Source organism: Acanthisitta chloris, unplaced genomic scaffold (assembly GCF_000695815.1).
Source record: "Acanthisitta chloris isolate BGI_N310 unplaced genomic scaffold, ASM69581v1 scaffold3580, whole genome shotgun sequence".
Taxonomy (NCBI): Eukaryota; Metazoa; Chordata; class Aves; order Passeriformes; family Acanthisittidae; genus Acanthisitta; species Acanthisitta chloris.
This window is the reverse complement of record NW_008652035.1, coordinates 34,808-49,861: the sequence shown is the minus strand read 5'-3', so window position 1 is coordinate 49,861 and position 15,054 is coordinate 34,808. Positions and strand designations below refer to the sequence as shown.

Sequence of the window (15,054 nt, the reverse complement as noted above, 5' to 3'; positions counted from 1 at the left end):
ACATTGATTATAGCATTTTAATTCAAAGTATTATTCAAAAACAAGGACTACACCATAGAAATGTGAAAAGAAAATACATGATAATGCCTCTGTATAAATTAGAAGCTAAGACTTAAGAAACATACTTGAACACCTGGAGCTCAATCCAGTACAAATGAGTAGCAAAACTAAGAGTATTTATTTAATCTCCCTGTGATTGTATCTATATATTTTAACTAGGGGTTGAGATGAAAGAAAGCTTTGTAATGTCAGTTCTTATTTTATTTGAGTTTGGAGTAAAAACCTAATTTTTTCAGTTAACTAAGTAGTCACACTTAAAGTGCTAAATGGTCTAATTTGGAAAGGGGTTTTTGTTGGGAAGAGTTTATAATAAAAAATTTACTTGCATAATACATGTCTCAGTGTAAAGCTGAGTAACTTTATTTATGATAAAGTGGGAAATCCATCTTTTAGATAATGTTGCAGAATAACTCATATTTGTCCATTAGTTGTAGACCTAATGTCTTCATTAAATCACATTTTCAAAGAGCTGCATGGATCGCATGATATTTTCATCCTGTAAAAGAAGACAACACAAAACCAAAAATCATACACTGTTACAGATGTACTTGGCCAGTATCTATAGTGAAATGGGGTAGAACTAACTGTATTTTAGTTAATGACAACAATTTTTTCAGCTTGCTTGGAGAAACTGTTACCAGAAAAAGGCTGTTAATGGTTCTATGCTTAAATAAGTTTTTGTACATATTAGTGAAACCAGAACTATTCAGTCAAGAATACAGTAGCATATTAAGAAAATTAAGTCTGCAACATTTCAGAGATAATCAGTTTATACCTGGTATAACAGAATACATGTAGACAATAAATACTCATGGAATAGTTATATCTGAAGTGCAAATCCACACATGTAATTACTAGTCCTGTCCATCCTACACAGGAGCCTTTTTACAAAACTAGGGCATCCTGCTGCAGAGCTAGGGAATGACTGTAAAATAAAATGGATTTAAATGTACATCTTTGCCTGAACCAAGGAGTCAGTTTGACGAATATCACCACAACACTCTTCAGCTCCTCAGTTCAGATTTTCACTGAAAGATGGTGACTGCTTTCCAATGCTACTTCTACTTTCTGATTGCTTTGCATTAGGTAGTATTTTAACAAAATCTCCAGCTTCCAAGTTCTGCATAATCTTTACTTGATGCATCACTCTGTACTCCAGTTTTTGTCAGGAAATAACTCTCAGCATAGCACTCAGCAAATATATTTCTTTGTAAGCTTTACCTTTCAGTGTATAGAAGAAAGAGTTTACTTGCAGTAGCCTGTGTTTGTTCGTGTTTCTGAGTCAACAGTTGCTTGCATGAAACAATATATATATATATATATCTATATATATCTATACACAGGAGTTTATTACATGCTCATTTAGCATTTGCTGGTCTTGATTGCAATGATCCTATATTTTAATCCTAATGCACAACTTTTAGTACTTTCTGAAGAAGCAATTTAGCCATCTTTAATTCTAGTGAATAAAAAGACTGCATTTTATAGATTACGTTTGGAGGTTTCATGAAAGAAACATATGCATAAAAAACACTTTTTAGAAAGATTATCTCATAGTATTCTCCACTGCAGAAAGGTCTGTGAGACTTCTGCACATTAATATTCCAATAACATGTTCAGTATCAATTTCCAGTTAAACTGTACACTGTTCAGTCTAGTGGGAGATTCTCTTTCTTTGTAAAAAATGTCAAGTCTGAGTAATTTGCTTAATTTATGTTATGGAACATGCACAGTGGTTTTTTTTCATCTTTGATTCTGTATGTCATTTCAAGTGATGTTGCTGTAAGAAATGATCTGTACACCATTTTGTACTGCTAAAAAAAATTATGGAAGCAATGCTATGTCATTTCAAAAAATAACTTATGTAGATTAATGCTTTAAAAGTTTGTACAGTAAAATTACTATGTTAAATTAAAGTTAAACGAACTTTTTTCCCACTTCATTGCTTTGAAACATCAATAAACTTGTGAAGATCACTGATTAATGTAAGGTTGAAGTTTGGTTCTTGTATATACATTAGTAACTAAGTTCAGCAAACATGCAAAGCAAACAACATGCTCTGACACTTCTTAGCAACTTTATTATATATGTATCATCATGAATGAAGCTGAAAGTTTTCTAAAATCAGCTCCATATTTCTGAGTTGGCTGTTTCTTTACAGAATACTTCCAATCCCCCTCCTTGAGTCCTATAGGAAGACTCTTCACAAGAAAATACAAGTTTGTCATAATATTTAGAACATGGTGAGTTTTAGTAGCTTTTTTTCCATCTTCAAAAACTAAAAATTAAAAAAAAGCAGATGCTTGCATTGGAGTTCTTTGGCAAGTATATCTTTTTCATTTGCCTCTTTTTTCAGTACATTTTTCTACACAGTTTTTCACAATAGATTTAACAATTCCTAACTCAAGATATAAGGAGATGTTAGCACATATGAAGCACTGTCCATATGAAGCACTGTCCATAAGAAGCACTAACCTGAATGAATGAGCTTTGGCACATCTGACCTACCTTTAAGACAGTTTTTCTTAGGTTTGAGATGGTTTCTTGTTTTCAGGCTAGCCTAGAACATCAGCACTGTGTATGGAAGGGTCACTCCTGCAGAAAATACCTATCCCAGAAGCCTTTTCATTATCAGAAGGCCCTTTAAGTCATTCACCCTAACTTTCACCTATGCATCTAAGTGCTTTGCCTCTGTTCTTCATGCTGCTGCTGTACCTATGAAGCAATATGAGCCAGACCATTCTCCACCAGCACCAAGCAGTTAAAGGAGGCAGGTAGTGCCTAGCCCTTGAAGGAGCCACACTATAGTTTCCCAAGAGCTGCATCTGCTCTTTGGTAATTTATACAAAACAAGACAACACTAATTGTGAGCAAAGATAGGTCCTTCTACCCAGTGACCAGAGAAGACTGATGCTCAAAGCCTGAATGTTTTGTAATTCCCTACATAACTGTTTCAACACTTTTTGGATGGACAGGCCATTCTTTGCAATGGGACTGTGAATTAAGAGCCTTGAACTGGCTGTATACAGTTGTACAGTGCTACTGCATTAATAGTTATGCCAAACCAGTACTCAGCACAAGAAAAGAAAAAAAAAGGCACACGTAAAATGAGTGTTTAGGAATATACCAGAGGCTCTCCATGCTACAAAAAAAATCTGAGGAACCTATTCCAGTAACCAGAAGTAGAGACTCTATTCAAATATGCTCTGCTGTTTTTCTTGCTCTTAAAGTAAGCATGCCACACAGTCATTAGTTATAACAAAAGAGCAGTAAAAGGGATGTACTTCTAAGACCAACTAATTTGGCTTCCAACTCAAAAGAGAGGAATACCAGATCTCAGAGTCTGGCAACTCTTGCCTGAGACAGCCTTCAAAAAAAAGGCTCCTGCAGCCTTTCCCAGGCAGAACATACTTCTAGTCCATTTAAAGACTCATATAATACCTTTTTAGATCACTCTTGTACCTATTAGGATATTAGAAAAAACATTTCCTTACAGCTATGACTGAAGCCACAATGACTTCTGAAACCAGTTTCTTGAAGGATCTGAATTGAATCCTAACCCCAAACCTCATTTCTGAAATCAAATCTTGATAGATATAACATAAATGACACACTTGGCAGCTCAGAAGTCTTAATAGAAGAACAGTTCTAAGTAGGCAAAGAAAAAAAATTTAGGCAGCAAGACACTTTTTGTATCAAAGAACCATGGCCACCTTTGAAGTTAAAAGCAAGTGAAGGTGAGATAAGTGACATGATGACAATGGTGTCTCTTATCATGTAGCAGTTTAGAAAGCATCTCTCTCACATGTAATACTTGGAAGAGGTAAATAAGAAATCTAACAGATGTGAGAAACTGAATCGCGTAGGATAAGGTGAGCTGGCAATTCCTTACTGAAGGTATTAATTTTCTTTGTAAATGAATCACTCAGCCCATCACCATAATTGCTGTCATATGCAGACTAATGTGTCATTTAACTTCCAGAATGCTGCAGACCTCATCTGGGAAATTAATCTCATCTCTGTTTCTGATGATCACTCAGCATTAGCAGAGCAAACGCCTTTCATTCACACAGAACAGAACTGACAAGCTAGAACCAGGGCCAAAGCAACAGAGCACAGCTGACTGGTAAGACACTACTCAATGCCCATTGCTCAGGATACACAGAACACACACAGCTATCAGTGCTGTTGGCTGCCTTTCATCCCCCAAAATCAGTGGATAAAATTCAAACAGACAATCACTCACTAGGGAGCTGTGCTCATAAGAGCAACCCCTATGAATAACTATAGATGCATATAAAAATAGACTGACTCTAGACCATCTTTGCTATTTCCTGCTCAGCTTTCCCTTTTCCAAATGGTTAATAATCTATTACCAAATGCATTTATTTTGCTAGTGTTGTTCTTGGTACAGAAGATAAGAATCAATACACACAGGCTATACTGCTGGTCTCTGTCAGCTTCATACTCATCAGTCTGGACAAGGTATCAGTAGACCTCTACCATGATTTCTTATATTTCTCACTGTAACAAATAATGTTGGGCTTATTTGCCACACCAATTTACAAAATGCAGTCAAGGCTATCATATTCACTAGGTCTAATGTGATGCTTTACAGTACACAACAATCTCTTATCATGCCAAAGACTAGTCATGATTATTTTATACTGTCATGTTTCTTTTTCTTGCATTGACAAATTAACAGAAAAGATATTCCTTAAATTTCTGAAAATGCAACTTATCTTTCCTCATATCACCTCCTGGTCTGAGAACAAGCTGATTTCTGAAGGGCAGAGGAGTGAAAACAGGCAGTAACTCCCATTGCAGAAGTTTATTCTCAGTCCCAGCTCTAGAGGCCAAGAGGTGCTTTCAGCAGTTGAAAGAAATTAACAGCCACCTGGGTGGTGTAAACACTTGAAGCTGATAATCACAATCAATTCTCACTCCCTTGCCTTGAGAAAACTTTCCTGCTGTTAACTCTTGGCATCCCACACTTTGCAAGCCTCTTGCACTTTGCTTTTATAAGGCCTCACTGCTTACAAGCACATCATGTCTCACTGTTTAAGAAACTCACCTAGAGATGATAAATTTCAGGCAATATTATTATTACCATGACTATATACCAGTTGTAACTGAATTCTGTGTCCCAGCATGGGCAGAAGGTAGAAATAAATATTTAGCTAAATGTGAAGAAACGTTTTGCTATGAAGTACAAACAAAACACTGTTAAAGAGAGAAGGGATGTTGGCACAGTTGTCTAATAAGCAATGATAGCTTGTATATAAGAACTCTTCTACAGATTTAGGTCACAAATTTATTTATGCTATTTAGTGGTTTTGTGTAATGGTGTACATATATGCACTACTTTGGGAAAATGCTATCTCTGGTATTAGGATTGCCCTAACTGTCACTCCAGAAATCTGTGTAGAGCTATGATAGCATTAGTCAACAGATAAATGTCCAGTACTTATCACTGAATACTTACTTTCTGGCAGCTCTCAATGAATTCATCTATGGTAACTACTCCATCTTTGTTTTTGTCCATTTTCTGTTCAAAAAAAAAAAAAAAGAGAATATATGTTTATCCTCCTCAATCCTATGTAAACCAAGTCCTTTTTATAACTCATTTCAGTTCTATGTCAGCCTAGGAACAACCAGGCCAAAAGACATAATAAGTGATATACTGGAATAAGCTTAAGGAGCTTATTGTTGGAAAAGCAATGTGTAAAGAGGAGATCTGAGAAACTTGGGATGGAACCACAGAGAAGAAAAGGATTACAGAATTGGAACGATATGCAAAACTATTATAACAATAGGGATGGAACCACAGAGAAGAAAAGGATCACAGAATTGGAAGGATATGCAAAACTATTATAACAATGAAAACATTTCCCTACCTGCTCACAGAGAAGTCTTTTTGGGTTCCATGCTATCTGACCCACCTGGAAAAATGTTTCCACATGTTGTCTAGGTGCATCCTCCTTGAGAACAGGATAGGTACATTTCCCCATCATATCATATATTGCTTTCATTATATCAAGCATTTCCTGAAGAGAAAAAAAATGCTTGTGTAACATAATGTGCATTGTAGACAGTGCTTTGACTCAGAACACTTGATTCATTTTCAGGATTTACATTTTAGAATAAAATTTAAGAGATTGTGCCTGTTAATTTTTGATTGAACAAGAAGGAACTTCAAATTCCTTCAAGAAGGAACTATTTTATTCCTAGAAATTCTACCATTTTAGCTCAGCTTTCATAGAAGTACAAATTTGATTTTAAGTGATTTGGAATATGTGCAAGTTCATGGGTTGTGGGAATAATCTCCTGATGTGAATAAAAATAAACTGGAAAAGAAGTTGTGTAACAGCAAGTGAATGGTCAAAGCACATCAGCTTCTTACTACTGAGTTTTCCCTGGAGAAAATAGAAATAGTGATGCACACACCTGCATATGTGAGAGTATTCCCTTTAGATCAAAAGCTTTGAATTTTCTTATGAGTGGCTTGTGAAAGTTTTAATAATTATAAAAAAAGTCATCTGAAGTATGCTGAGAAATTATTCTATAGATCACTCTTTTATAATGATCATGAAGTGTAATTTATATATATTTCCATATAACCATTTTAAAAAATCCATATATTTTAATGAAAGCACTCATTTGGTCCCACTATAATTTCAGTATGTGCTTGAATCTTTGCAGAATAAAAGATGTAGGAATCTTTCTACATAAATTCTGTTTCAAGTAAAACTTTTTAGAAGATTCATAAAACGAGTAGCAATTAATTCTTTTTTGTCCAACTATCCTACCAATCTATTCTAGTGACTGTATGTGCAAATGCTTAAGTCAAAGGGAACTATTTCTGCACCTCAAAAATTCTTCCCCCTTCAATTTTTATACATGCCCTTAAATGAGACAATTACTTTACTTTTTAGCATGTCTAATTTGAAAATATATGTTTATCTGTTAACATGTGTAATTTGACAATGAAGTCATTCCTCCTTGAAAGCAGTGCTCAGATATTCAACATTTATTTTAAGTCAATAAAAAGTAGACCTTACCTCTTTAGTTATATATCCATCCTTATTTATGTCATACAGGTTGAAAGCCCAGTTCAGTTTCTCCTGTACTGTCCCTCGCAGTAAAATTGAGAGACCCATAACAAAATCCTAAATAGACAGAAGGTCTTGGTCAGTTTAGAATAGAGCAGTTCTTCCCAAACACTCAGAAATCCAGAATAATGCATTTGTCAGAAGCACAGAGGTCTGGAGAGATGTGTTTTGCTTCACAGTAGGTATTATGGACTGCTGTTTTCTTAATTAACAATCTATTCACTGTTTCCTACACTCTTAACATAAATCAATTGAGTAATTTTCTATAAAATTAACCATCATTTTCTGTTAGTGGTTGTATCCTCTGAAATGCCTCACATAAGTAGTTCCTGTTGAAGTTAATACCAGGAAAAAGCAATCCCCATGGTTTAACGGCCCAAGAAAAGCTTAAGTGGGACTTACACTAAAAAAAGCACAAGAGACCAATTTTGGGAGAACTATCTCCTAAGGAACACTAAATTCTTGTTAAATCTGTACCTTGTTGAGGTGGAATATGTGGTTCCCAGATCTGTTAGATGAATATGCTGCAGTCAACATTTCTAACTTCATGTATGATACAGCACACATTAATACTTAATATTTTCATTGGAAGTATGATAAGGCAGAATAAATACATTATGTGTCCATGTACCACCTTGATGTTTTTGTGACCCATCAATGTTCTGTTGCAGTAGAGCTATTCCAGAGAAATGAATCAGAAGACTTTTGAGATTATTTATATGTAGTGTTTGCTAATAGATTTTTTTCCTAATAAATACTCTTTTGACAGCATAAACCTTATTTACATTTACTGAGCATCTTTCAGATCAGAGAAAATATCAACTGCCATCACCTGTCTTCTGCATTCCTTAGCATGTCCAGCTGAAATACTTCTTATTGGCATCAGCAAAGGTTATGCATTTCCTCTAACAGGAACATTGGAAAAGACTACGCTGAGGTTAGACATAAATTACAAAAGTCTGATGTACCAAACAGTCAATAAATATACCTGATACAGTGAAGTATACACAGATATCATGGCCTCAGATGGCCTAGTAGGCACAGAAAGCCTTCAGTCTTTTTAGCAATTCAAATGGCATGGTCTGGGCTTTCTTAGTCTGTCACAAATTCCTGTCTTATTGGGATATGTGCCCCTTGGGGTAAATGGATACATGAATCTTGAAAGAGTTTTGCTCAACTTGTCTCGTCTACATCTCAATGACTAATTGAGGGTCACAGGGTTCAATCTCCAAACAGCTCTTTAACGATGTACTATTAAGCATTAAAGTGTTCAAGAAATTCAGAACATATTTGATCACATTACAGCATTAGCAATTAACCTTTTTAATTCAGTAGATGTCTTCAAATCTTTTCTGTGCTGATTTACATTCTTGATGTAGCTTCTCCTGAAGTCCTTTGTGAAGGTCTCCAGAAGCTTTATTTTCTTACATTATTATATTTAAGAACTCCGAATTTAATTTGGTACCAGCAACATTTTTGCATTTATTTTATCTAAACTATATCCATTTGTCTTTTCCTGATCAGTTCTCTTTCTTCCTTTCTGTGAAGCACCACCTATGTTAGCTGGTTTCCTGGCATCATTTACATCCCCATTTCCAAGTCTACCTTTCTACCACTGGTTTTAAAAATGGCACATAAAAAAACTCAGTGCAGGAGTCCATCTCAGGAAAAACAGAAGGGATTTATGACAACAGAAAATGAGACAGATAAGGACCATCTAGGATGGGATATCTTTTATACATACTTAACCTTCACGCAACTGAGGAACATCACAATAATATCATATAGAAATAGAAAATCTGACTCAGTGGATATAGGCTAAATCCACAGGGTATTTTGGGCTAGACCCTTGAAGGGGAAAATGCTCTGCATGGTGGAAGGCAATGTGTGTGTCAGGGGCAGTACAGCTATGCCAGCTGTTAAACTAATAATCCAATGCAGAATGCCATAATAAAACAACAGTGCTGAGGGTAGAGCTAAATTCAGAGAGCATCTGTCTATCTATATACTTGTCACCAACTCAGTGACACATGAATCAGCCACATCATTTAGCACAGAGCAGGAATACAAGTGCCTGTTACAGTACAGAGTACCCAGATGTGTTGTCCTTCCTGTTTTAGACACATAATTTCTGGGGAGAGAGGAATTCTACTTTTAGAATGTATTTATTTTATAAGTAAAATTCACCATACTTGGATACTTACATCCTCTGAGGATGCTGACACTGTCTACCAAATGGGCCAGTCCTGCTCAGCTGAGCACCCAATGAGGAGAGGTGCATCTGATCTAGGGTCACAAAGGAGCCTAGAACTATGAAAGAGGTCTGGGCTGAGATACAGCTCCAGGTTGGGTCTCTCTTCAGTCTGTGACAGCAAAGTTAGAAGCACAAAAGTCTCTGCCTTGTCACTTGCCTTTACTCCTTTTCACAGCTTGCTGTTTGTACCTTGCTAGTTTCCTGCAGGGCATGCTAATACCTTTTGTGCCTTTGATTCTGCAAGAAAGGTGGATGATGTCTCACTGAAGGGTTGCAAAATGGAGCAGCATCATCACACCTGTCCCAGAGCCTCTGTGTGCTTCCTATCACAGCCTACTCTCATTTGTTTTCTGCTCTGTGTACAGCCTCTGGTTGTGATCTGGGATGAACCTGGATTTGTGGGGTTTTTTCAACAGTGATTAATTAGCAAGGTTGTTGATGACTTTCTTATTGCTTTATCCTTCAGTAAATCTTTGGGTATAACTAGTTCATTAATAAATTAATTAACAAGCTTATTAGTGTGATGCCTCAAATCCATAGGAAAGCTTAAAATTATTCCACCTGATCATGTATTCTTTCATGTCTTGAACAAGGAGAATAAAGAGCATTCTTGGCCAGGATGATAAAGAGCAAAAAGCTAGAATGATTTCTCTCTTTTTACCCACAACTCTAGCTACCACTGCTTCATTAGAAAATGGAGAGTGCAACACAAAAAGAATGTCATTCTTTCCTACAAAAGAATTTTGCTGCCATTTCAGATTTTCAGATCCTTTTGACACAGAATATAGAGTATTTTTCATCATAGGTCATCATATTAAACTGTATTTACTCCTATACTTTGACATAGAAAATAAATTGGGAAGAAGGTTTATGTGTTCTCCAAACTTTTAAATCACTCCCTCTCTACCTTTTGAGCTGTTTACTTTTATTGTTTTTTCTAAGGAAAATTAGAAAACTAGAGTACAGATTGAAATATAAAGAATATGTCACAGTCGCCCCTAAGAGAAAAAGGAGCAGGAAAAAATGAGATGATTCTATTTTTCACATTTCACAATATCTACTTTCACATTTTGCAGCTACTTTCATGTAATTAGAAAAAAATATATAGAAATTTTTTAACTTAAGGATGCTTTTAGAATAGCTATTGTACAGTTTTAAAGTATAATGTTGCTACAAGGACACAGAAGCAAGAGTCTTTTGACAGCAATAGAGGTATGCTGGATTCACAATTAGTGCAAATAATATCAAAGTCTGGATCACTCATGTCTCACTTGATATTGAACAAAAGTAAGCTGGAAATATCTGTTCCGCAATGAAAAAGGCCCCAACAAAACACTGCTTCTTTTATTTTCTTGTTTTATTTTATTCTAAAGCATTTATTTTGTGAACAGACCTGCTCTCTGAGATAGTCAATACCCTTAAAAAGAACTTCAAATCTGGTGCATTTCTTAATGTTTTCTGTCTGAGATACAAACGTCAAAAAAATTGACCAGGAAAGCTACAAAACTTCTCTTGTTCTCATTATTTTTAATGATAACAGGAGAAATACTTTTCAACTGCTGATTCTAAAAATGCTTTTTTCTCATTGCTGTTGCTGAAACTGAAAGAGGGGGAATTTAGGTTAGGTATACAGAAGAGATTCTTTCCTCTGAGGGTGGTGAGGCACTGGCACAGGTTGCCCAGAGAAACTGTGAATGCCTCATCCCTGGAGTGTTCAAGGTCAGGTTGGATGGGGCATTGGGCAACCTGGTCTAGTGAAAGGTGTTTCTGCCCATGGCTTGGGGTTTGGAACTAGATGATCTTAAAGGTCCCTTCCAACCTAAACAATTGTATGATTTCACCAGAAGGATTTCCTGTAGAATTAGTCTATGTGCAGAAGATATGAATAAAACCTCTGTTCTTGCTTCTAGTTTCACACAGAGCCCATTGATGCCCAAAAAAAGGTAGAGGGGGTGTCAGACCTCACAACATCATTGCCTCGAGTAAATCATAAATCATGAAAACATGTATAGGACATTTCAATAAATTTAAAGTGGGTGTATTTATCACAATCCAGCCACAAGTTGTATGGAAATCATTCATTCATTATAAACAAAACAAAACATGACAAAACAAACATATCCTTTTGCAAACAAACAGATTTTAAAATTCTATATCTTAAAGTAATATCTCCTTTTCAGTATTTTCTACACCCTGTTCTCATCTACACTATTGCAGTAAGGTTCCTTTTTACCATGTTTTTATGTTGATGACATCAGACTTATCAGGGAAAGGCAGAACTGGGTAAAAGGTTAGGCAGTTAAATGGAGGGAGAATAAATTTCAGACTCTTGTGCTTTTAAAAACAATTGCTTTAAAGCTCTTTTCTAGAGCCTGCTGGAAACTTATAGAGTATATGAGCAATCCTATTTTGACTAAGTCATCCCTATAACATTAGTTGTAGAGGGAGATAAGGACTATTTTAGGCAACTTGTGTATATATTGAGTTATGTTTTAAATGAACAGATTAATAAAGATAGTATGTAGTAACACAGTCTGAGTTAGTGTTATGGAATATACAATTGTAAAATAATGACTTTTGTTATTACATTAGAAAAACTGGCAACTTGAGTCACATCAGCTAAATTTTTCAGAATGTGAGCTGTATAATAAAAGCTACCAAACTGAACTTAATTACAAGGAATTGCAAAGGATTCATTTTCAGAGAAAGAAGCAACAGCATCACTTACCTCAAAACTTACAGATCCATTGTGATCAGTGTCAAATGCATTAAACAGGAAATGTGCATACGTCGTGGAATCTGAAATTTAAAACAGCAAATGTAATTCATAGTAAGCAAATCTTATTTAACTTAATTTAATTCTATTAACATTATTTGATATCAAGATATATTTTCATACCAAAATTTCATAACAAAACTAAATTTTCAATGAATTTTAAACTTCCTTTTTGGCAGGGGAGGAAGGATAAATTATAAGTGTGAGTACATGGATAGCAACACTATTAGGAGCCAAAAATCCAAAATTCTGTTCTATAATGTCTTTATTCATTGTCTTTCCTGTTTCTGCTAATCACTGATACCTGAGCTAATAGCAAAGATGACATATTATTGTACTCTGAAACAACTTGTGTTAACAGGAATGCTAAATGCCCATGACAGGGGATTTAGCTCATATATTTAAAATGAAAAATGTGTTCATGTGTTCACTGTAAATGAGGGAAGCAGACACTACAGTCAGTGCATCTGCTGTATCTGTTTTGCTCTGAAGACAGACTTTTTTCCAGGTTGAAGCTGAGCTTGTCAGAAGCTGCTGCTGTGATCAGGTCATATGCTCACCCACAGGTGAGAGAAAATGCTCTCCTGAGAAGCAGATTGCATGAGGGCTAGGTGCTTCCAGACCTTGGGAAAAGTGGCTGTGACTGACTAAATGGTCACTGAGACACTGAAAGATGACCTTAAACAAGTCATCCCTTCATGAAATATTTGTATACTCTTCAAACCTACTTGCCAGTACATATTGACTCATTTTAGAAACACAGCACAGCATGAATATACATCTGTCAAGACTGTAATTTTTTGTAAAGATCCATCTTTCTGTTTCCACTGAATGCCTTCTGAGAGGCACAACCTGCTCCAGGACTAACAACTCTGAAGAGAGAACTTATCCAGAGACTGCCCTGTGAATGTGAGGTACAAGCTGCTAGGGTTATGGGAAGTCACCGTTCTTCAGTGTCTTTTCCTTCCATCAAAACCATGCAAATTAATGTAGGATGAGGCTTTGTTTGCTTTTAATACTCATTGCTTCACTCTTTCTACTTCATATATTTACATTACTTTTAGGTTAATTAACGTTAACCCCACAAACTTTTAATAAAGGGAGAAGTGTTACAAAATCTGTGTCCCCCTTGTAGAACAAACCTCTCCCTATCATGGAAAAATCACACAAGTGCTGAGATGACTTCTTCTGTTTTCTTGGAATTTCTTCCTCATATTCAGGTGGAACTTCTTGTGTATCATTTTCTGCCTGTTGTCTCCTCTAATTGGTCAGCACCACCAAGAAGAGCCTGGATCCATCTTCTTGGCACTCCCACTTTAGATACTTATATACATTAATGATGTCCCTTCTCAGTTGTATCTTCTCAAGGCTGTACAGGCCCAGCTCCCTCAGCCTTTCCGCATCACTGAGGAGCTCCAGTCCCTTAAGCATCTTTATTGTCCTCTGCAGGACCCACTCCAGGAGCTCCATGTCTCTCTTGTACTGAGCAGCCCAGAACTGGACACAGCACTCCATGTGGCCTCACTATGGATAAGTGGAGGGGCAAGATCACCCCCCTCAACCTGCTGGAAATGCTCTTCCTAATGCACTCCAGGATACTATTGGCCTTCTTGCTCCAGTCCCTTAAGCATCTTTATTGTCCTCTGCAGGACCCACTCCAGGAGCTCCATGTCTCTCTTGTACTGAGCAGCCCAGAACTGGACACAGCACTCCATGTGGCCTCACTATGGATAAGTGGAGGGGCAAGATCACCCCCCTCAACCTGCTGGAAATGCTCTTCCTAATGCACTCCAGGATACTATTGGCCTTCTTGGCACACTGTTGGCTCATGGACAGTTTGTTGTCCACCAGGACCTCCAGGTCCTTCTGAGCTGCTCTGCTGGAAATGCTCTTCCTAATGCACTCCAGGATACTATTGGCCTTCTTGGCACACTGTTGGCTCATGGACAGTTTGTTCCAGGACCTCAGGTGCAGGACCCTGCACTTGCCCTTGTTAAATTTCAGAAGGTTGAAATCTTGAACATTAATCATGTTAGACAAAATCTTAACTTTTTAAATTAAAAATGTTCAGGGATTTGCTATCATAGGTAGTAGGCTAAATTGCTATTTTGACAGGTTAAGACAGGAACAGATATTAAATCAGAATTCCTTTGAAAAACACCATCAAAGCATTTTAAACATCAGAGATGAATGGTAGTCATTATATATCCAAGAGTATGGCTTATCAAACTATAAGCATGATCTGTTTTGTCCATAAGTGATGGAGGAGTGTAATAATTATTCGGTGTGTGGATTCTTATCTATGACCTTCATCTATTATCTTCATTGCACTAACAATAATGGAGATAAAGAAATTAAGAAACCCCTGGAAATCAATTAATTGAAATCAAGGTTAGCTAAAAAAGCCCTCATTTAAGAAGAGAAACCCCACAGAATTCTGCCATCAATATTAGAGGGTACCTATAGTGCCTCCTACAGTTCCTCCTACTGTGAAAGTTTTTTTGGAATAAAAGAGAATGGGGAAGGCTGTTTAGAAAGTTTAAAAAGAAATAACCTACTCAGAGAAACTTGGTTGTCAATGGTACCCAAACACAGGGTATAAATTCATAAAAGATGACTGACGTCTGGTAGATATTATTGCATTTCATTCAGAAATAAATACTTTAAAATGTGTCTGACCATCAAGGAAGTACCCCATGAGTTCAGGCAGAACTTGAGGCAGCAATCTTGTTAATTTGAACAACAGGCTCTTTTGTCAGACTTAGGAACTAACAAACACAACTGTAATACTAATTATGTCTGCCAAGTACTCACCTCCCTGTGGAAAGAACTGAGAGTAAATCTCTTTGAAG

The 15,054-nt window shown here is 36.4% G+C and overlaps 1 protein-coding gene across 1 annotated transcript in view; it reads right to left on the bottom strand.

The window, feature by feature from the left end:
* Positions 1–390: 390 nt before the first annotated feature.
* Positions 391–15,054, bottom strand: part of LOC103802913 (Kv channel-interacting protein 4) — a 37,478-nt gene continuing 22,814 nt past the window's right edge. Inside the window, exons 3-8 of the mRNA XM_009075447.1 lie at positions 15,017–15,054; positions 12,155–12,225; positions 7,122–7,229; positions 6,003–6,107; positions 5,546–5,608; positions 391–556 (exon numbers count right to left, since the gene is read on the bottom strand). The exon at positions 15,017–15,054 is cut by the window's right edge and continues 20 nt beyond it. Coding sequence (XP_009073695.1) covers positions 509–556; positions 5,546–5,608; positions 6,003–6,107; positions 7,122–7,229; positions 12,155–12,225; positions 15,017–15,054 — 433 coding nt within the window. The 3' untranslated portion in view covers positions 391–508. The remainder of the gene's footprint in view (positions 557–5,545; positions 5,609–6,002; positions 6,108–7,121; positions 7,230–12,154; positions 12,226–15,016) is intronic.